Genomic DNA, 22940 nt, shown 5'->3' on the forward strand with positions numbered 1-22940 from the left:
CCACCAATCTCCTGCCACAGATATGGTAAGCCCCCCAGCTGCGGCATTTGACTTCCAGTCGAACCAAAAGCATTTTCCCACACTTTCACATAACTGACAGCTGTCACCCCGAGGTAATTGTACCCGACAGTTCTAACGCCACCAGCCCGCCTACTCAAACTTTCAACCAATCACTGTCGCTTTCCCTCAGCCAAGCACTGCCACTCACCCAACAACTGCGAGGTCCGCTCCGCTCAGGCGTCCGCCCCTTTAGGACAGGACATTATTCCAACCACCGGGCGGAGCCTATCACTGCTGAAACATCGCAACCTGTCACTCCTCACTCTCCGAACAGTACGGACAACCCATGGTCCCACCACCATTTCGTCAGCGCTAGTCTGAACTCGAACAATGACCTCCGGGCTACCAACAGCAGCCACCCCACCCAACACACATGCAGTGATAACCAGCAATCGCACACCCAGAAAGGCACACTAGCTCTTCGCCGCAGACATAAATTAACAGAGGGCGATCACACAGCTTCCAACAGAAATCAATCCGGACGAGCACCCCACAATGTAACCCCTTGGGTCGCCTCAGGCTCGCTCAGCTCGTTCTCGTCTAGTGGGAGCAGACTTCAGCCCCGCCAAACTGGGTAATCAGCTGGTGTGGATGCTGTGTGATGTTCCCGTCTCACCAAAGAACAAACACCATATGCGATTAAATGATTACAGTTTATAAAGATTACTATAACGAAGTAATTAATAATGATACAGTATACATGAAGGAAAAGGAAATAAAGAAAAGGCGCCAAACTTATCAAAGTCCAAACCACTTCGTGCACAACCATTGGAGCTCAATTACTGAAGTCTTCTGGCCACCATTTGATCTCCTCCGAACTCCTCAACTCGCAGCTCAGGACCACCCGAAGTGGTCAACCAAGCACATCTATCATCGTCTCCTCTCCTCAGGGTACCTCCCGGCCTTGGACCCCCGCTTGGGGTCCGTTCCTCGCCCAGTTTACAGCATCACATCCTTCCTCTCTCACCCCCTCTCGCCGAACTCCCCAAAAGCCCGCCAACAAAAGCTTACAGACTCAGAAGAACGAACAACATTAATCCCAATTGGTTTACAAAGGGAATACAATTCTCGTTATCAGTAAATTTTAACCCAAACGAGCTTCCAGCACTCTTTCACAACAAAGCATTCCTACTTTTAACAAAACAAAGGAGCCATTTTGTTTACATACACAGTAACAAAGAAAAAGAAGAAACCCCCTTTACAGTATGAATTTGGAGAAATAATCACATTATGTCTTATCTCTAAGTGGAAGCAAGAACTACAGAGACTGGTACTGACGTTAGTACACATTTTATTACCTGATTGAACAACAACAAGCTAAATCTCACAATACAGGGGAAAATTTCACCTTGTTACAGAAGGGATATGGAAATAGTTGTCTGATATTTTCATCATGTTTCCTATTTTTCTATAGCTTCACTTCCTCTCCCCAACTCTCCGATGTGTGCCACCCTCCCACATTTCCCATTACTTCCCTCCTCTCCGTGTTGCTTCTCTTCCCCTCCACAACCCTGCTCTTGCACTCTCTGTCCCCACTGTTCCTCTCCTTCGCTCCCTCTGTTTCTCCACATTCTCTTTCTCACCTTACCTGTTACACTGCTCTCTGCTTCTTCTCCCTCACCTCATCACCATTCCCGTTTGGACACACTCACCTCGTTCTGCATATCCAGTTTTAAGACAGCCTGATCAGTATTTGGCAGGTGTGTTCATTTCCTTCAATTTCAGTCTCTGGTGACCCAACATATTTCTCTTGAAACAAGATGCTCTCTTCCCAGCAAATAAGTCTGAGCTTGCACAGACGGTCCACTAATCAATATTATGTTCCTGAGAATCACTATCTGAGTGGACGTATCCTGGACCCATCATATAAATGTAATTGCAAAGAAAGCACAACAGTGCTTCAACTTCCTTAGAAGGCTGCAGACATTCAGCGTGACATCAGAAATCTTCACAAACTTCGAGAGGTGTGTAGTGGAAGTTTATTGACTGGCTGCATTACAGTCTGGTATGGGAACACCAATGCCTTTGAACAGAAAGTCCCACAAAAGGTAGTGGATTTGGCCCAGTACATAATGGGTAAAGCTCTCCGAGCAAGTGAGCATATCTACATGAAATGCTGTTGTAGGAAAGCAGCATGTTATCCTGTTATTCCATGCTCTTGTTATTTATTGCTATTTTATTTATAGTTTAATTTCAACAGTTTGTTGGACACTCTGACAGTGGTGTCTGAAAAGAGGATGCTGTCCAAGTTGCATGCAATCTTGGACAATGACTCCCACCCACTCCATAATGTACTGGTTAGGCACAGGAGTACATTCAGCCAGAGACTGAATGACATGAATCATACATGTTTGCTCAGTTAGTGATTACTCATAGATTATCAAAAAAGTATTGTTGAGAGAAGATGCTTCGCCAATTAAGTAACATTTTGAAGAGGTAACAAAATGTATTGCAAAGGACAGTCTGCTTGTTGTTTGCCCTTGCCTGACATTGTCACAGACAACAAATCCAAAGGGTTAGAGCTCAGTGAATCCAGACCCAATTGCATAGATGTATGTCTCAGAGTGGCAGCAAAAGAATATCAAGGGAGGGTGAACTGCCAGAGATCGAGGTGCACAGTGGAACCAATGACAGGTAGAACGGGGGAGGGGGGGGGAGAGATCCTGCACAGTGAGTACAGGGAGTCAGGGAAAAAGCTGAAGAACCGGACTTGCATCATATCTGAGGAAGGGCAGCATTGAGAAAAAGAGATGTGGTCTCAAACTCTCTGGGCAGATGGTGGAGAAGATGGAGGGTGAAATGGAATCAGCAGATTGTTTATCAGTTGGGTGGACCATTTACTTTGCATTTTGGAAATGGTTGTAATGTCTTCCAGTTATTCATCACCAGACGGCCAACTAAAAATGAGAGACATACCTTTTCTAAACCAGTTTCCAATGCTTTTTTTAGACTCTTTTGGATTTTGCTTCTGTTCGTCTGATGACGTATTCACATTGGTAAATTTCTTTATTAATTCTGCCTGCTCCTTGACCTCCCTCAGTGCCTGAATTCGGTCCAGAAACCCAGGCTTGGCCTCTTCTTTCTCAGACTGTATCAGGAGCTCAATGTAGGCTGGGGTGGATAACGGATTTGGTCTCAGAGCTATCTCTTCAAGTCTTCTAATGCTCTGGGATAATTGTTCAATAAACACCAGCACTGTTTTCTGAACATCATCAAACTCTTGCTCAAGCCTCGCCATGATTTTCTGCTGAGTCATCGTCTCACCATTGGCTGCCTCATATTTTTTTTTCAGCTCATCGTACGTTCTCTTCTCCTTTTTGGTTACATAGTTAAACTTGTATTTCTGGTTGAAGTGAACACTCCAGACACAATTTTGGGGACAGACTTTGCAGTTCCCATTTTCGTCCATTGCTGCACACTGTGATTTTCCATCATCATTTGGAATCTTACAGGGATAGTGACAGGTGAAGTGACATTTCTGACAGTTGGTTATGTAATTGCCAGTCCCACTGATATCTTCCTGTACAGGAACTGTAAGTTCAATCTCATACTCAAAGTTTTTATTTGCATCGAGCTCGGTCTGGTGTTGGTTCAGAACCTGTTGTGTTTTTCTGAGTTCCTCCTGTTTGCTCAGGCCAGCTTGGATCTGAACCTGCAGCCCCTCCACTGTAATCTCCAGCTGCTCACGTTCCCTCAAAACCTCTCTGGTCAAACATAAACTTCTTGTTTCAAGTTTGTTGAGAGCCTGAAAGAATTTCTTCATACTGCCCTCTCCCATCTTCCAGAACATTGCATCAAAATTATCACCATCATCTTCCCTGCTTTCACCAGAAGTACTGTTACCTGCAGCATTTCCAGATGCCGGACACTGGGCAAATATGACAGAATTGTTAAACTTAAAGTGAACTGGCATACCATTTTTATCTTTGAGACATGGTACCTCAGCTACTTTTAAAGCCTCCAGAACAGGGGGATGCTTTCCATCTGCGAATGTCACCAGTATCTGAATATTCTCTGCAATATCTTTGGCAAAAACAGAAAGAATTGAATCAAAGATATATTTTTGTGTGTGAGTCAGACGAGCCAAAGAGGCTTGAACAACAAAACACACAGCATGAATTTGATCAATACCCCGTCGAGAGGTGAAAAAGTCTCTGATGTGCTCAGTGATCAAGTGATCTCGGCTTATTCCCCTGGTGTCTCCAAATCCTGGTGTATCAATGATAGTCAGAGAGTAATCAATTTTAAATCCTACTTGATGGTGGAGTTCATAGGCAGTGATGGAGGATGTCTGGCTTTCAGCCTGGGATTTTCCTGTCTCTTCATCTATTAACTTGTATCTGAAGTCGTCTTCCCATTTCACACCCAAGATGTAGTTGATCATCGCATTGATGAGGGTCGTCTTACCTGACCCTGTTGCTCCCAGAACCATAATGGTCTTCATTTTGTGTTTTGTATTGTACTTTCCAAAGGAGAATTTCACAAGGTGTTTCATACCATGAACTGTATTCTCCTTTAGGATGAGCTTGTAAATGGAAGGGTTTCCTTTGGATATCAATGGAGATCCTCTCAAAAGTTTTGGGGCTATTCTGTTTGGTGCATTTACTGTTTCTATTAAAAGCTCATCACTTGCTGCACTGCAACCTGATTCCCCACAGTCAGCAGACACTCGGACTCTGTATTTTTTCTTTGGTTTCAACTCCTTCAGCTGATGGTGACTTTGTGTATCATTTGTCTTCACTTCCTTCCATAATCCACACTCCATTTTGGACCCAGCATCTGTCTCTTCTTTGTATTCAATTTTGTTCTGAAATATTTTAACACCATCTCCAATCTGTTTTGGAATGTCCCAAGTCAGAGTGGTAATTGGTGAACAATATTCGAAGGCCAGTTGACCAAGTGAACTTATAGGACGAGTGATGTACCGACAGCTGTCACTGGCCTTGCTGACACCTACCTTAGACACAGCTCTGTATTGGAAATGATACTTCTTGTGTGGCTGCAACCCAGATATTGTGAAGCACTGGGATTTATCAGGTGTAACTACAGATGTCCATCCCTCCTGCTGGGGGCCTTGGTACTCTACCTTGTAACCCACAATCTCACCGGCACCATATCTGGGTGGATGTAACTGCAATGTCACACTGTCATGTGATGTTTGACAAACTATTGGTCTCTTCGGCTGAGATGGGGGTTCAAAGCATGGGTTCTCCAGAGACCCTCCCCGATACAGGTAAATAGATGCTCCTGTTTGGCTATCATCCTTCACAGACGCAAGAAGAAATTTTGTTTTCCCATCTGCTTTGTTGGCTGCGACAAAGTCCAGGAATAATTGAGAATTTTCTTCCATTTTTCGGGAAACAGACCGATGGCAAAACCACTGCTTGCTGTGTTGTGTCGCACAGGCTCCAGTAGCAGGAGTTGGTGACTGCATTTTCTGAGCTGAGAGAGATTGGAGGTAGTTCTTTGCCTCTGACAGATAGAGCTCATCCTGATGCAGTGATGTAAATGTGAAGCAGACCACATAGTCTATTGTTGGATCCATCAGTTCATCATCCAACTCTCTCTTTGATTTCACCAAAGGTATATCTTCAAACATCCTGAGGTAATGTCCCACGGCCTTCAACTCCTGTTCCTTGTCATCCAACCATGTGGCCAGTGACTGCTGACTGAATGGTGACAGTTCCCTGTTCTTCAGTATATCTGCCAGTGAACCTTGCTTCTCTTTACCTCTCCGGATAGATGGCAAAACTCTTGCTAAAGTCCCCTGGAAAACCCGTTTGTATTCCAAGCACATCTCTCGGAATTGTTTTGTCCCATCTCCAATCTCGGGAAACTGAATGGAGACTCTGTCTTTCAGCATATCATTGCATCTCATCACTGCCTCACTGAGCTGTTCCAGGACACGCTGGCAGTGACTGATCAAACTCACACTTATCTCCCTCACCACCTGAGCAGCTTTTGAGTTTAGTTTACTGAGAGGATAAAGTGTGACTCTCACAGGCACTGAGTTCTCCCCATCTGATCCCAGTAAGCTTGGGAGGGTTGTATAGGTATTGATGGCATCTTGGAATGTGGTGGGATTATTCTTCAGTGAGAAATCCCCATAAAAGGTGCAGCTAAATTTCTCAGCATTAGACTTCTGTTCTTCCGTCATTTTCAGTGAGTCTTCCCCCTGAACTGCAAACTCAGGGAGTTGTTCAATCATTGCTTCCATATTACGCTGGACATCCTGCAGTTTCTCTACTGGAGAGACCATCTGATCAAACACAAAGAAAGCCTGGGCCCCATACAGCACTGCTGTAACCACATGGGTTGCCGACCCCTCGTCAAACACACTCGGGTCGCTGATGTTCAGCTTTCTCAAGTGACTCATTGTCAGTTTTACAAATCTGGTCGTTGTTTTGTACTGAAGGGTAACTCGTGCCTGTCGTTTTGATCCCTTTGTGTCAGTGAGATATTTTGCTGATCCTTTCACCTCCACTGCACCAATCAGCAGACTTGCTTTCAGTGATTCCGACACATTGAGTGCGGCAGCTTTCTTCTCCATGGAGTCCAACGTGATGATGTGAAACTCAGTGCTGGGCTGATCCCGACTACTGAGGTTGTTCTGGAGTGTCTGTGAATCCCACAAGGTGACGCCTGTGGAATAAAGCAACAGGAAACAGTCAAATTAAGTTCAATTGTGTAAATGAAGTAAATGATGAATGACTTCCTGCAAAGGCTGTATTTTTGGCCATACAACATAGGAGAAGAATTAGGCCATTCATCAACTCTGTTCCTCCATTTGATCATGGCTGATTTGTTATCCATACCAACCCCATGCATTCTTTCCATAATCTTTCACACCATTACTAATCAAGATCCTATCAATCTCTGCTTCAAATATACCCAGCATGGCCTCCACAGTTATTTGTGGCAATGAATTCCACAGATTTAGCAACCTCTGGCTTAAAAAAATCCTCCTCATCATTGTTCAAAAGGAAATCCTTGTATTTTGATTTTTGGCCTCTGGTCCCCGTCTCTCCCACTATTAGAAATATCCTCACCATGTTCATTGTATTTCAAAATTAAGTACTTGACATGTTGCTGTGAGATCATCCCTCATCCATGTAACCTCCAGCAATACAGGCACATAGACATCAAATGCTCCTCAGACGTTAACCCTTTCACTCAGAATCAGTCTTAATAACCGTTTCTGGACCTTTTCCAGCACAGGTACATCCTTTCTTAGATAAGAGGTCAAAACTGCTCACAATACTCCAAGGGGCAAGAGTTCAGATGTAACACGAGGGGGAATTTCTTTACTCAGAGAGTGGTAGCTGTGTGGAACGAGCTTCCAGTAGAAGTGGTAGAAGCAGCTTCGATATTGTCATTCAAAAAAAAATTGGATAGATATACGGACAGGAAAGGAATGGAAGGTTATGGGCTAAGTGCAGGTTGGTGGGACTAGGTGAGAGTAAGTGTTCAGCATGAACTAGAAGGGCCGAGGTGGCCTGTTTCCATGCTGTAATTGTTATATGGTTATACAGATTGACTAATGTCTTCTAAGCCTCAGTACTACATCCTTGTTTTTATATTCTAGTTTCCTTGAAATGAATGTTTATTTTGCATTTGCCTTCCTTACTACCGACTTAACCAAAAAATTAACCTTCAGGGAATCCTGCACTAAGATTCCCAAATCCCTTTGCACCTCTGATTTCTGAATTTGTTCCACATTTAGAAACTAGTCTATGCCTCTATTCCTTCCAGGGAAATGCATGAACATACACTTCCTTGCTTTGTATTCCATACACCACTTCTTTGTTCATTTTCTTCATCTGTCCACTTCCTCCTACTTTCTGAACTCCACCACTCTGCAAACGTGACCACAAAGTAATCAATTCCACCATCCAGATCATTGACATACAGAATAATATGAAAAGACATGGTCCAACACTGGCCCCTGAGAGCACCACTAGTCACTGGAAATCCCTTTATTCCCACTCTTTTCCTCATCCCCTTCCATTAGGGAAACCATGCTGTCTTTGACTATTTTATCAGGTGCCTTCAAGTGCCTCGAAACCTCATCCTTATAATTGGACTCCAACATCTTGCCACCACGGTAGTCAATAGTCAGTCTAACTGTCTTTTCTGTCTTTTGCTTCCCTCCCTTCTTAAAGATTAGAGTGTCATTTGCAGTTTTTCAGACTTCTCAATGCACTCCATAATCTAGTGAATCCAGGTGACTTATCTACCTTCAGACCTTTCACCTTCCTGAGCACCTATTCCTTACAGTAGTGACTGCAGACATTACTTCCTACAAAGCGAAACCCAATAGTATGAATGGCAGTGATGCTTCACTACCAGATGAACTCAACGCCTTCTATGCATGCTTTGAAAGGGAGAACACATCTACAGCTGTGAAGATCCCTGCTGCACCTGTGATCTCCGTCTCAGAGGCCAATGTTTGACTGTCTTTAAAGAGAGTGAACCCTCGCAAGGCAGCAGGTCCCGATGGAGTGCCTGGAATGGCTTTGAAAACCTGTGCCAGCCAACTAGTGGGAGTATTCAAGAACACTTTCAACCTCTCACTGCTACAGACAGAAGTTCCCACTTGCTTTAAAAAGGCAACAATTATACTAGTGCCAAAGAAGAAAAATGTGGGCTGCCTTAACGACTATTGTCTTGTAGCACTCACATCGACAATGATGAAGTGCTTTGAGGTTGGTTATGACTAAACTGAACTCCTGCCTCAGCAAGGACCTGGACCCGTTACAATAGGTTAATGGCAGACACAATCTCCATGGCTCTTCACATGGCTTTAGACCACCTGTACAACACTAACACCAACCTCAGGATGCTGCTCATCGACTGCAGCTCTGCATTTAATACCATCATTCCCACAATCCTAACTGAGAAGTTGCAGAACCTGGGCCTCTGTACCTCCCTCTGTAATGGGATCCTCGACTTCCTAACCAGAAGAGCACAGTCTGTGCGGATAACATATCCTCTTCGCTGATGATCAACACTGGCGCACCTCAGAGGTGTGCACTTAGCCAACTGCTCTATTCTCTATATACACATGATTGTGTGGCTAGGCATAGCTCAAATACCATCTACAAATTTGCTGATGATAAAACCATTGTTGGTAGAATCTCAGATAATGACAGGGGGTGGGGGGAGCGGCAGGGGTGCGTACAGGAGTGAGATACGCCAACTAGCGGAATGGTGCTGCAACAACAACCTGGCACTCAATGTCAGTAAGATGAAAGAGCTGATTGTGGACTTCAGGAAGGGTAAGACGAAGGAACACATACCAATCCTCATAGAGGGATCAGAAGTAGAGAGAGTGAGCAGCTTTAAATTCCTGGGTGTCAAGAACTCTGAGGATCTAACCTGGTCCCAGCACATTGATGCAGTCATAAAGAAGGCAGGAGACTGGCTATGCTTTATTAGGAGTTTGAAACAGTTTGGCATGTCAACAAATACACTCAAAAACCTGTATAGTTGCACCGTGGAGAGTATTCTGACAGGCTGCATCACTGTCTGGTATGGAGAGGCTTCTGCACAGGACCGAAAGAAGCTGCAGGAGGTTGTAAATCTAGTCAGCTCCATCTTGGGTACCAGCCTACAAAGTATCCAGGACATCTTTAGGAAGTGGTGTCTCAGAAAGGCAGCATTCATTATTAAAGGCCTGCAGCACCCAGGGCATGCCTTTTTCTTGCTGTTACCATCAGGGAGGAGATACAGAAGCCTGAAGGCACACACTCAGCGATTCAGGAACAGCCTCTTCCCCTCTGCCATCTGATTCCTAAATGGATTTTGAAGCTTTGGACACTACCTCACTTTTTAATAGATAGCTTTTTTGTTTTTGCACATTTTAATAATCTATTCATTACACATAATTGATTTACTTGTCTATTTATAATGTTTTAATGTATTCATTATTATTATTATCTATGCTAGATTATGTATTGCATTGAACTGCTGCTGCTGCTAAGTTAACAAATTTCACATGTCGGTGATAATAAACCTGATTCTGATTCTGCCACGTGACACACTCAAACTTCTAGCAGACTGCTGGTGTCTTCCACAATGAAGAAGTGACCAAAATACTCATTGAGGTTCTCCACCGTTAGTTTGTCCCCCATTACTCCCTCACCAGCGTTGTTTTCCTGTGGTGCCATACCTACTCTTGCCTCTATTTTCTGTTGATATAACTGTAAAAACAAACTTCTGGTATCGTCTTTTCAGCTATTGACTAGCTTACCTTCATATATTCTCTCCTTATTGTATTTTTTGGTGACTTCTCTTGGTTTTTAAAAGCTTCCCACTATATATTATATTGTTTCTTTGGTTCTGTCTTTGAATTCCCTTCTCAGCCTTGCTTCTTTTTTGGGGATGAGGCAACCCTGTGCCTTCCAAATTACTTCTAGAAGCTCCAGCCATTGTCGCTCTGATGTCGTTCTTGCTCACGTCCCCTTCCAAGCAACTTTGACTAGTTCCTCTCCTATACCACTCTGGTTCCTTTTACTCCACTCCAATATTGATATTTTTGATATTAGCTTCTCCCTCACAAACTGAGGGTGCATTCTGTCGTATTATGGTCACCACCTCCAAAGTATTCCTTTACATTAAGTACCCTAATCATATCTGTTTCATGATACTACATCTATTCCAGAATTACTTTTTCACTTCTGGGCTTGGAAGCTGTCTCATATGCATTTTGAAAATGTTCTTTCTCTTGGTCCAGCACCAACCTGATTTTCCCCATCTCTCTGCATATTGAAAATCACATTGCCATCATAATGGCCTTTTTACAGGTCTTCTCCAACTCCCATGGTCATTTGTACCCCACTCCCTGGCTACAGTTCAGAGGCTAGTATATAACACCCATCAGGGTCTTTTTATGCTCACAGTTTCATTACTCTACTCGCCAGGGTTTCTACATCTTCTGATCTTACATCACTTCTTTCTCAGGATTTAATTTGTTTTTCTGACAAACAGAGACACCATCACCTCTGCCCACCTACAGTGCCAATAAAAAGTATTCACAACCCCCGCCCGCCCCCGGATGTTTTCATGTTATATTGTTTTACAACATTGAATCGGAGCGGATTTAATTTTGCTTTTCTGACACTGATCAACAGAAAGAGACTCTTTCATGTCAAAGTGAAAATGGATTTCTACAAAGTGATTTAAATTCATTACAGATATAAAACACAAAATAACTGATTGTACAAGTATTCACTCCCTTCAAGTCAGTATTTAGTAAATGTACTTTTGCAGCAACTGCAGCCTTGAGTCTGTTTGGCTGGGTCTCTATCAGCTTTGCACATCTGGACACTGCAATTTTTCCCCATTCTTCTTTATCAAACTGCTCAAGCTCTGTGAGACTGCTCTGGAGACTGTGTGTGAACAGCCCTTTGCTTGTCTAGCCACAAATTCTCAATTGCATTGAGGTCTGGACTCTGACTTGGCCACTCCAGGACATTAATTTTGTTGGTTTGAAGCCATTCCTGTATAGATTTGGCTTTATGCTTGGGTTCATTGTCTTGCTGAAAAGTAAATCTCTCCCAAGTTCTCTTGCAGACTGCATCGGGTTTTCTTCCAGATGTCCCTATATTTTGCTGAATTAATTTCGCCCTCCACCTTCACAAGCCTTCCAGTGCCTGCTGCAATGAAACATCCCCACAGCACGATGCAGCCACCACCATGCTTCATGGTAGGGATGGTGTATTTCTGATTATGTGCAGTGTTTGCCTTACGCCAAACATAGCTTTCAGTCTGATGACCAAGCTGCTCAACTTTGCTTTCATCAGACCATAGAATCTTCTTCCAGCTGACTTCAGTCTCCCACATGCCTTCTGGCAAAGTCTAGCCAAGATTCAATGTGAGTTTTTTTTCCAACAATGGCTTTCTCTCTGCCAATCTCCCATAAAGCCACGACTGGTGAAGCACTGAGGCCTCTCCTATCTCAGCCACTACTGAAGCTTGTGGTTCCTGCAGAGCTGTCATAGGTCTCTTAGTGGCCTCTGTCTCTCATCTTCTTCTTTTATAGTTACTCAGATGTTGAGGATGGCCTGCCGCAGGCAGATATTTTAAGGCTGTACTAGTTTCTTTCTATTTTTTGATGATTGACTTAACTGTACACCAAGGGATATTCAGTGACTTAGAAATTTTCTTGAAACCATCTGCTGACTTGTGTTTTTCAATAACCTTTTTGCAGAGTTGCTTGGAGTGTTCTGTTTTCTTCATAGTGTAGTTTTTGCCAGGATACTGACTAACCAGCAGTTGGACCTTTCAGGTACAGGTATACTTCTACTACAATCATCTGAAACACCTTGACTGCATGCAGGTTTATAGATAGCTAGGACACCTCAACTAGATATGTGACTTCTAAAACCAATTGGCTGTGCCAGTGATGATTTGGTTTGTCATGTTAAAGGCAGTGAATACCTATGCAATCAATTATTTTGGGTTTATATTCATAATTAATTTAGAATCACTTTCTGGAGATCTATTTTCACTTTGACATGAAAGAGTCTTTTTCTTTTGACCAGTGTCAAAAAAGCAAAATTAAATCTATTCTGATTCAATGTTGTAAAACAATAAAACATGAAAACTTCCAAGGTGGGTGAATACCTTTCATAGACACTGTATCTGTCCTTTCAGTATGACATTATTCTCGGATGTTAAGTTTCCAGCTATGATCTTCTTCCAGCATCGACTCAGTGATATCCACAACATAATAACAGCCAATTTCTAACTCCACTACAAGATCATCCACATTATTACATATACTGAGCTGGGTTCATTCAAATATAAAATGTGCAGTCCTGTATTCACCACCCTGTTCAATGTTTTCAATGTTAATTTCTCATTCCTTAATAAAATTGTCTTTGTTTTTAATTCTGGAGACTTCTGTAACATATTTAGTTTACAGGCCTTTCCACAGCCCTAGTTATGTGATTTGCTAGGACCTGCTATAATTATGTGGAGTCCAGCCCGTCAGAACATCTCCTTGTTTCCCCAATATGGGGACTATTTACCACAAATTAAAACCCATTTCTCCCTTATCAATCTTTGAGCTATGCATTAGTTCTCTGATATATTTACCCTGTATCAAATTGAATGTGGCTCAGGCAACAATCTTTAGATCATTATCTTTTTGGTTCTGCCTTTTAGTTTAGTCACTAGTTGCTTCAATTCCCACAACAAAACATTTTCCTTTGTTTCCACAAGGACCACAACAACAGGCCCTTTCCTCTTCCATTTCAAAATCCTCTGCAGGTAAGTTGAGATGTTCTGAAGCAGGGCACCAGGCAGACAACACAACCTTTGAGACTCACAATCATTTTGACGTAGAATTATGTCTATTCAGCAACTGAACCGATTAATTTACTGGTTTAGAACAGTTACTTTACCTGCCAGAACATTCCTAATTACTCTTCAGCCAACTGAGACCACAGCTGCTCACCAGCCTGATCCCAAACAAGATCCCTGTTACAAACCTCTGTGGTGTAAATGTCACTTATCATCTTGTTACAAATAGAATCCAAATTGTGGAAATATTGGTGAACATTCACACTTCTGACCTCATGATGAAAGGAAGGTCATTCAAGCAGCAGTTGATAGGTCATGGGAATCTGGCCTGGAGGTTGTATCGGTGTTTGAACTTGAACTGCATGGAGCACAGGAGACAGACCCTTCCAGTGTCATATGCATCTAACAGCCACATTTCCTCATTATTTCTCACCCTATTGGAAATCTTCCCCTTCTGTGTTCCACCTTTTCCCCACCTTCTCTGCACGGAATTATTGTCTTTCTTTAATTTTTGACAAATTATCTCTGGTCTGACACATTCACTGCTTCAAATTCCCCAGGAGTTGCCTGTCCTGTCTGGACTAACACCTCACCTGTGGCCAGCGAATAGTTAACAATCTCCATCTGGAGCCCAGCAATCTCCTCCCTGCTTCCCCATGGGATACCTGACAGGACTCTGGACATTTAGGCACACTAATAAAATAGAATGGAATTTCACCATCTCAGTATCTATATATTGGAAATATGTGCTTCTCCTTGGCGAATTCAGATGAGGATTAAAATTAAGACCATGTGCTCTGGCTCCATGGACAGACCCTATCATCCAAGTTTCCTCCTTTGGGAACACATTTGCCCTGAATTCTGATATTTCCCTTTGGAATGACTCCCACTTGTCTGATGGAGATTTTGCTGCAGGTAGCTGCTCCCAATTGACTTTGTCAGGTGTTACCTTATGACATTGAAATCAGCCTTATCACATTTCAGGAAACTTATTCCCAGAACAACTGTGGCCTTTTGCATAACTACTTTGAAACTTGCAGTGTGCTTATCACCACCTTGTGGTTTGTAAACTGAATCTACCACACTGTATTGACCATGTCTGTTTCATATGATGATCTTCCAATACCTGGGATCAGAGTGTCTGACCGGCAGTCGTACAGCATTCCTAGCTGGAAAGGATGGCCCAGAGTAGCCATTTGCATGACGTCACACATCTTTGCACTGAGAGCTGGAAACTCAGTAGTCACCTGTGACCTGAAACGGAAGATGTTACAAAATATAAAAAGCTGAATTCAGTCGCCACACATAAGGCACTGTATTGAATATGCTCATGTTTAGAGATGAAAAATGAAGCCAATCTCAAGACCTCATACACAAAAACTCTGATAATCCTGTGTTCAAAATACCAGTTGGGAGACTTCTGACTCACTCATTACTTCACCAAATCTTTGCTATCTGCAACGTGTCTAATTGTGAGGCTGTCCTAATTTTACTGTGGTTGCACACAGGGTATGTGGGCAGAGGACAGGTCTGGAGTGTGGACCAATAATGAGGACAGAGTGTGCATTAGGAACCCAGCCCGGAGTGTGGACCGGTGGTCCTGTGTGTGGACAGAGCTGGGATCTGGAGCTGGAGCCAGGATGTCGAATGTGGGCTGTGCGTGTGTACAGAGCCAGGGTCTGGAGAGCGGACCTGAAACATAACGGCTGAAACTCACGAGGTGCTGCTTCCCAAATTCCCTAAAACTCATTGTTCATGCATAATACATGAATTCACTGAACTTAAAGCATTGTTATGTTTCATATTCTATGGAAAATAGTGAAATGGAAGTGATGAGGTACAATAGGAGTAGCATCTAGTGGTAGGCAAAACCAGCTGTCCTGGCACCCCACCCCAGCATGCTTGTACTAGATGATAAATTCTACAAGTGTGTTAACTGCTGAAAATTGGGAATAAAATGCTGATTTATTTCATCACAAATTTAGGGAAATTGTGGCTGACAATCCCTGAGAACCACTATTATTCAGATCTGTTCGATTCAGGGGTTTTCAGAATTAGGGTCCCTGCATTGGATAGTGTTATACATATCTATAAAGATTCACCACGGAAAGTGTCTTGAAGACTTGGAAACTAGGAACCGTAAAGTGCATGTCTTGTGGATAGTGACATTACTGTACAAGAGGTGTTGAATACCTTACAAGGTACAAATTTAACTGTTTCATTTACTAAAATGAAAATATATTGAAGTAGCATTTTTGAGTTAATCTACAAAACATTGTGCATCATGTCCAGAAATGAAAGAGTTGATTTATGAGGAACGTCTGGCAGCTCTTGGGCTGTATTCCTTGGAGTTCAGAAGAATGAGGGGGAATCTCATTATGTTCTGTCGGAGAAGATTTATCCTGTGCCTAATACATTGATGAAATACCAGGGCCTCCACTTCACTAGGAGCTGAAGGAGATTTGGTCCATCACCAAAGACTTGCAAATTTCTACAGATGGAGAGCATTCTGCCTGGGTCCATCACCGTTTGGTATGGAGGCCCCAGTGCTCAGGATCGTGAGAGGCCATCACTGACAGAACATTCCACACCATCAAACACATGCTGCAAACCTGAAATGTTGGTTCGTCTTTCCTCTCTGTAGATACTCTGACCTGCTGAGTTCCTCCAATATTCTGTGTGTATTACTTGTCTTAAAAGATGGTGTCTCAAGGCAGTGACGTCCAACATTAAGGACCCTCAACAACTGTTAATACCCTCTTCTCATTGCTACTAGTGGAGAGGAAGTACCGAGTCTGATGAACCACATTCAATGTTTCAGGAACAACTTCTTCCTCTCTTCCTTCAGATTTCTGAACAATCCATCAATCCATGGACAATCTCATTATTCCTTTTTGCATTAATTAGTTATAATTTATTATTTTTAAATGTTTTGCACTGATGCTGAACGACAATGAATTCATGACCTATGTCAGTGATAGTAAAGCTGTTTGATTCATTTTGTGTGTTGCTTCAGATTCCAGCATCTGCAGTCTCTTGTCCATCCTGTAGAGGGCGACTGAATACTCAGCGAAAAACAGCGAAGACAGGGAGGCTAAATTCGTCCTGGTAACAAGTGATGAGTAAAGCAGTACATCATGATTGGCTGTTTGGAGAGTGCTTGTTTCCTCCGTCTCTAGATTCCATTGGATATAAACAATATTCAGCTGCTTCTTGAATATATTGAATGATTTGACTTCAATTACTTTAATGCAGTAATGTTCACCTTGACCTCAGAGAAGAAATTTCTCTTAATCAATGTAAAATGATTATAAAAATGATTACAATAGTGAAGAGTATAAAAAAATATTAAGAATATTCCAGAGGGATATCAGGAAGGTAAAGAGAAGGTATGAAATGGATCTGGTTAGAAAGGTTGAGTAAAGTCCCAAGAAGTGACATAGGTAGGAAAGGGGAAGAGGTCCTGAAACGAGAGTATAGGGAGTTAGGAAGGCAGTTAAGAAGAAGGACCGCAAAGGTAGTAATCTCGGGATTACTGCCTGTGCCACGCGACAGTGAGAGTAGGAATGGAATTAGGTGGAGGATGAATGCATGGCTGAGAGATTGGAGCAGGGGGCAGGGATTCAAGTTTCTGGATCATTGGGACCTCTTCTGGGGCAGGCGTGACCTGTTCAAGAAGGACGGGTTACACTTGAATCCTGGGGGGACCAATATCCTAGCGGGGAGGTTTACTAGGGCTACAGGGCAGACTTTAAACTAGTAAGATGGGGGGGGGGGTGGAAATCAATTTGAGGAAACTATGGGAGAGGAGGTTAGTTCACCAGTAGAGCAAGTAAGTGGACAGTGTGTGAGGGAGGAAAGGCAGGTGATGGAGAAGGGATGCGCTCAGCCTGAAGATGTAGGGGAGAAGAAAGAAAAGGATAATAAATTTGAATGCATTGCTAGGGATGAAAAGAGAGGAGGAGGTGGAGAGTATCTTAAATGTATCTATTTTAATGCTAGGAGCATTGTAAGAAAGGTGGATGAGCTTAAAGCGTGGATTGATACCTGGAATTATGATGTTGTAGCTATTAGTGAAACATGGTTGCAGGAAGGGTGTGATTGGCAACTAAATATTCCTGGATTTAGTTGCTTCAGGTGTGATAGAGTAGGAGGGGCCAGAGGAGGAGGTGTTGCATTGCTTGTCCGAGAAAATCTTATGGCGGTGCTTTGGAAGGATAGATTAGAGAGCTCCTCTAGGGAGGCTATTTGGGTGGAATTGAGGAATGGGAAAGGTGTAGTAACACTGATAGGAGTGTATTATAGGCCACCTAATGGGGAGCGCGAGTTGGAAGAGCAAATGTGTAAGGAGATAGCAGATATTTGTAGTAAACACAAGGTGGTGATTGTGGGAGATTTTAATTTTCCACACATAGATTGGGAAGCTCATTCTGTAAAAGGGCTGGATGGTTTAGAGTTTGTGAAATGTGTGCAGGATAGTTTTTTGCAACAATACATAGAAGTACCGACTAGAGATGGGGCAGTGTTGGATCTCCTGTTAGGGAATGCAATAGGTCAGCTGACAGATGTATGTGTTGGGGAGCACTTCGGGTCCAGTGATCACAATAGCATTAGCTTCAATATAATTATGGAGAAGGACAGGACTGGACCTAGAGTTGAGATTTTTGATTGGAGAAAGGCTAACTTTGAGGAGATGCGCAGGGATTTAGAGAGAGTGGATTGGGTCAAGTTGTTTTATGGGAAGGATGTAATAGAGAAATGGAGGTCATTTAAGGGTGAAATTATGAGGGTACAGAATCTTTATGTTCCTGTTCGGTTGAAAGGAAAGGTTAAAGGTTTGAAAGCACCATGGTTTTCAAGGGATATTAGAAACTTGGTTTGAAAAAAGAGGGATGTCTACAATAGATATAGGCAGCATGGAGTAAAGGAATTGCTCAAGGAATATAAAGAATGTAAAAGGAAACTTAAGAAAGAGATTAGAAAAGCTAAAAGAAGTTACGAGTTTGGTTTGGCAAATAAGGTGGAAGTAAATCCGAAAGGTTTCTACAGTTATATTAAAAGCAAGAGGATAGTGAGGGATAAAATTAGTCCCTTAGAGAATCAGGGTGGTCAGCTATGTGTGGAGCCAAGGGAGATGGGAGAGATTTTGAACGATTTCTTCTCTTCGGTATTCACTAAGGAGAAGGATATTGAATGGTGTAAGGTGTGGGAAACAAGTAAGGAAATTATGGAACCTATGACAATTAAAGAGGTGGAAGTACTGGCGCTTTTAAGAAATTTAAAAGTGGATCAATCTCCGGGTCCTGACCGGATATTCCCCAGGACCTTGAGGGAAGTTTGTGTAGAGATAGCAGGAGCTCTGACGGAGATCTTTCAGATGTCATTAGAAACGGGGATTGTGCCGGAGGATTGGCGTATTGCTCATGTGGTTCCATTGTTTAAAAAGGGTTCTCGAAGTAAGCCTGGCAATTATAGACCTGTCAGTTTGACATCAGTGGTGGGTAAATTAATGGAAAGTATTCTTAGAGATAGTATTTATAATTATCTGGATAGACAGGATCTGATTAGGAGTAGCCAGCATGGATTTGTGCGTGGAAGGTCATGTTTGACAAACCTTATTGAATTTTTTGAAGTAGTTACGAGGAATGTTGATGAGGGTAAGGCAGTGGATGTAGTCTATATGGACTTCAGCAAGGCCTTTGACAAAGTTCCACATGGAAGGTTAGTTAAGAAGGTTCAGTCGTTAGGTATTAATGCTGGAGTAATAAAATGGATTCAACAGTGGCTAGATGGGAGATGCCAGAGAGTAGTGGTGGATAATTGTTTATCAGGATGGAGGCCGGTGACTAGCGGGGTGCCTCAGGGATCTGTTTTAGGCCCAATGTTGTTTGTAATATACATAAATGATCTGGATGATGGGGTGGTAAATTGGATTAGTGAGTATGCTGATGATACTAAGGTAGGAGGTGTTGTGGATAATGAGGTGGGTTTTCAAAGCTTGCAGGGAGATTTATGCCGGTTAGAAGAATGGGCTGAACGTTGGCAGATGGAGTTTAATGCTGAGAAGTGTGAGGTTCTACATTTTGGCAGGAATAATCCAAATAGAACATACAGGGTAAATGGTAGGGCATTGAAGAATGCAGTGGAACAGAGAGATCTAGGAATAACAGTGCATAGTTCCCTGAAGGTGGAGTCTCATGTAGATAGGGTGGTGAAGAAGGCTTTTGGAATGCTGGCCTTTATAAATCAGAGCATTGAGTACAGAAGTTGGGATGTAATGTTAAAATTGTACAAGGCATTGGTAAGGCCAAATTTGGAATATTGTGTACAGTTCTGGTCACCGAATTATAGGAAAGATATCAATAAATTAGAGAGAGTGCAGAGACGATTTACTAGGATGTTACCTGGGTTTCAGCACTTAAGTTACAGAGAAAGGTTGAACAAGTTAGGTCTCTATTCATTGGAGCGTAGAAGGTTGAAGGGGGATTTGATCGAGGTATTTAAAATGTTGAGAGGGATAGATAGAGTTGACCTGAATAGGCTGTTTCCATTGAGAGTAGGGGAGATTCAAACGAGAGGACATGATTTGAGAGTTAGGGGGCAAAAGTTTAAGGGAAACACGAGGGGGTATTTCTTTACTCAGAGAGTGATAGCTGTGTGGAATGAGCTTCCTGTAGAAGTAGTAGAGGCCAGTTCAGTTGTGTCATTTAAGGTAAAATTGGATAGGTATATGGACAGGAAAGGAGTAGAGGGTTATGGGCTGAGTGCAGGTAGGTGGGACTAGGTGAGATTAAGAGTTCGGCACGGACTAGGAGGGCCGGAATGGCCTGTTTCCGTGCTGTGATTGTTATATGGTTATATAAGTGGTGAAGAAAGCTTTTGGTATGCTGGCCTTTATAAATCAGAGCATTGAGTATAGGAGTTGGGATGTAATGTTAAAATTGTATAAGGCATTGGTGAGGCCAAATTTGGAGTATTGTGTACAGTTCTGGTCACCAAATTAGTGAGAGTACAGAGGAGATTTACTAGAATGTCATCTGGGTTTCAGCACCTAAGTTACAGAGAAAGGTTGAACAAGTTAGGTCTTTATTCTTTGGAGAATAGAAGGTTGAGGGGTGACTTGATAGAGATATTTAAAATTATGAGGGGGATAGATAGAGTTGACGTTGATAGGCTTTTTTCCATTGAGAGTAGGGGAGATTCAAATAAGAGGACATGAGTTGAGAGTTAAGGGGGCAAAAGTTTAGGGGTAACACGAGGGGGAACTTCTTTACTCAGAGAGTGGTAGCTGTGTGTAACGAGCTTCCAGTAGAAGTGGTAGAGGCAGGTTCGATTTTGTCATTTAAAAAAAAATTGGATAGGTATATGGACAGGAAAGGAATGGAGGGTTATGAGCTGAGTGCAGGTAGGTGGGACCAGGTGAGAGTAAGCATTCAGCATGGACTAGAAGGGCTGAGATGGCCTGTATCCCTGCTGTAATTGTTATATGGTTAAGTTCGATAGCCATAAGAAGAATCTGTCGAAAAGCGGCGTCCATCATCAGAGATCCTCACCACCCAGGCCATGCGCTTTCCTCACTGTTGCCATCAGGCAGAAGGGACAGGTGTCTCAGAACTCACACCACCAGGTTCAACAACAGTTACTACCCCTCAACCATCGGGATCTTGAACAAAAGGGGATCACTACACTTATTTCAAGACTCTTTTAACTTGTTACTTCATGCTCATTATTTATAATGGTGGCTAGGGAGGGAGCCGCAGGTGGGAGTTTTAATAACTATATCTCCTCATTGTTTGCCAAGGAAAACGTCATGCTTTCGAAGAGATAAGGGAAACAATGGAGATGTATTGGAAGGAATTCATATTACAGCGTCCACGGGGAAAACAAATAAGACACATTTTAAAAACAAGAAATTGTGGCGACCCACTTTCTGCGCAGGCGAACCGGCTCACAAATAGTCAGCGCGCGGGAAGAGACTTTAGTAATACATCTCTGACGTCATTTCCGCCCGGAGAGGGCGGGAACTAGGGATTAAAAACCAGCGCCGCGAGGTTTGAATAAACTAGTCTCGAAATGACTTACCGGCTGCGTGTCGTTGTGTCTAGCTCTGTATGCAGTACATCGCTACAAAATGTCCATTTTAGATATGATTAGCTTCTATTGGCATCCTGGTCGGCACAGACACCAGGTCCGAATGGCTTGTTCCTGTGCTGATCTAACGTTATTGACCGCAATAAAATAGCGCAAAGCAGATTGTTATTGAGCGTTTAGTCGTTTCGTGAACAAGGGGTGGTTTGGTTTTTTCAACTGACACACAAGTGGAAATATCAACTTTAACCAACGATTGGTGTGTCACAGGTCACAGAAACGCCCACTTATACAGCGCGCGCGCGCACACACACACTTCCCTCTCTTAGTTTGTCCATCGAAATCCGATGACAACGTCCACTCCTTTAACGGTGAGATCTTTGATGACTATACAGTCCTATCCTGGACCCACAAGCTCTATTGCAGATGGGACAGGTATTTGTGGTAGTGATGGCAACCATGACTGCATTTCTCCTGGTTCTCTTCTGCTGTCTCCTGGTTGTTCTTTCTGTCTCCAGAATACAAACCCCGACCTACACAGTTGTCGCCAAGTGTTACGGTCAGCAGCAACATCCTCCAGGTCCTCGGGTCTGATCTTGCACTTTCTTAAAGCATTCTTCATCTGATCCTTATAGCGCTTCTTCGGCCCTCCAGCTGAGCGTCGGCCATGATGTAGCTGGCCGTATAACACTCTGCGGGGTAGCCGACATGGGGGCATCCTTATCACTTGCCCCAGCCACTGCAGCTGACGCTGGGTGATCGTGGCCTCAATTCCTCTGCAGTTGATCTTTACAAGTATTTCAGTGTGAGGCACCCGTTCACGCCATGTAATTCCCAGGATGCGCTGGAGGCAGTTTATGTGGAAGCGCTCCAGGGAATTGATGGGACGGCTGTAGGGTTACCCAAGCTTCACAGCTATAAAGGAGGGCGGTGACATAGACCGATAGGTATACGGCGACTTTTGTGGAGGGACGAAGGCTCCTGTTCTGAAAGACTCCACGCCGAAGTCTCCCAAAGGCAGCTGATCCCTGTTTACACACACAACAATACTTCCCTAACTAACACCCCGTTTCACTCACCTGTAGAGAGACTGTCCATCTGCAGCTGACCAGGGGTTGCAGCGATGGTTCGAGTGGTCTCGCCGGGAGACGCCAGCTGCACTGCCTGTACGTGGGTCAGACTCTGATCAGAATCCCCGAGCTGGGAGATCTGTTGTGCCGAGGTGTTTTCAAACCGATCCTAGAGTTGTTATTAATGTAAGTAGCGATATATAGAGGGAAAAGAACCCTGAACCGTTCAAGTATGACTTGGGACCCGCCTCCGCATACCAGGGCGGAGACGGGCAGATATACTGATTTGCTTTTCAGTTTTGTTTTCCAGTGCAAAGACTTTCCGGGAAACACTGAATGCGTCTTGTGCAGTATCAAACCACAAATGCGACTAAGATGTTTGGTTTCAACAGCGGAAGCTTCAGCTGACGTGCT

At 43.2% G+C, this 22940-nt stretch overlaps 1 protein-coding gene across 1 annotated transcript; it reads right to left on the reverse strand.

Annotated features, from left to right (window-relative positions):
• Positions 1-791: 791 nt before the first annotated feature.
• Positions 792-22940, reverse strand: LOC140716845 (uncharacterized). The gene is made up of 3 exons (XM_073029819.1): positions 22536-22940; positions 14495-14622; positions 792-6702 (listed from the first exon to the last, which is right to left on the reverse strand). The coding sequence occupies exons 2-3, from the start codon at positions 14580-14582 to the stop codon at positions 2936-2938; spliced, it is 3855 nt and encodes a 1284-aa protein (XP_072885920.1). The 5' UTR covers positions 14583-14622; positions 22536-22940; the 3' UTR covers positions 792-2935.

Source organism: Hemitrygon akajei, chromosome 2 (assembly GCF_048418815.1).
Source record: "Hemitrygon akajei chromosome 2, sHemAka1.3, whole genome shotgun sequence".
Taxonomy (NCBI): domain Eukaryota; kingdom Metazoa; phylum Chordata; class Chondrichthyes; order Myliobatiformes; family Dasyatidae; genus Hemitrygon; species Hemitrygon akajei.

What these genes read in the sequence shown, in the direction of transcription:
- LOC140716845 (XM_073029819.1), bottom strand. Translation starts at nt 14,582, where the DNA reads ATGTGTGACGTCATGCAAATGGCTACTCTGGGCCATCCTTTCCAGCTA. An exon ending in GTCAGACACTCTGATCCCAG is followed by an intron (nt 6,703 to 14,494) that starts GTATTGGAAGAT and finishes TTTATTCCACAG; the next exon opens with GCGTCACCTTGTGGGATTCA.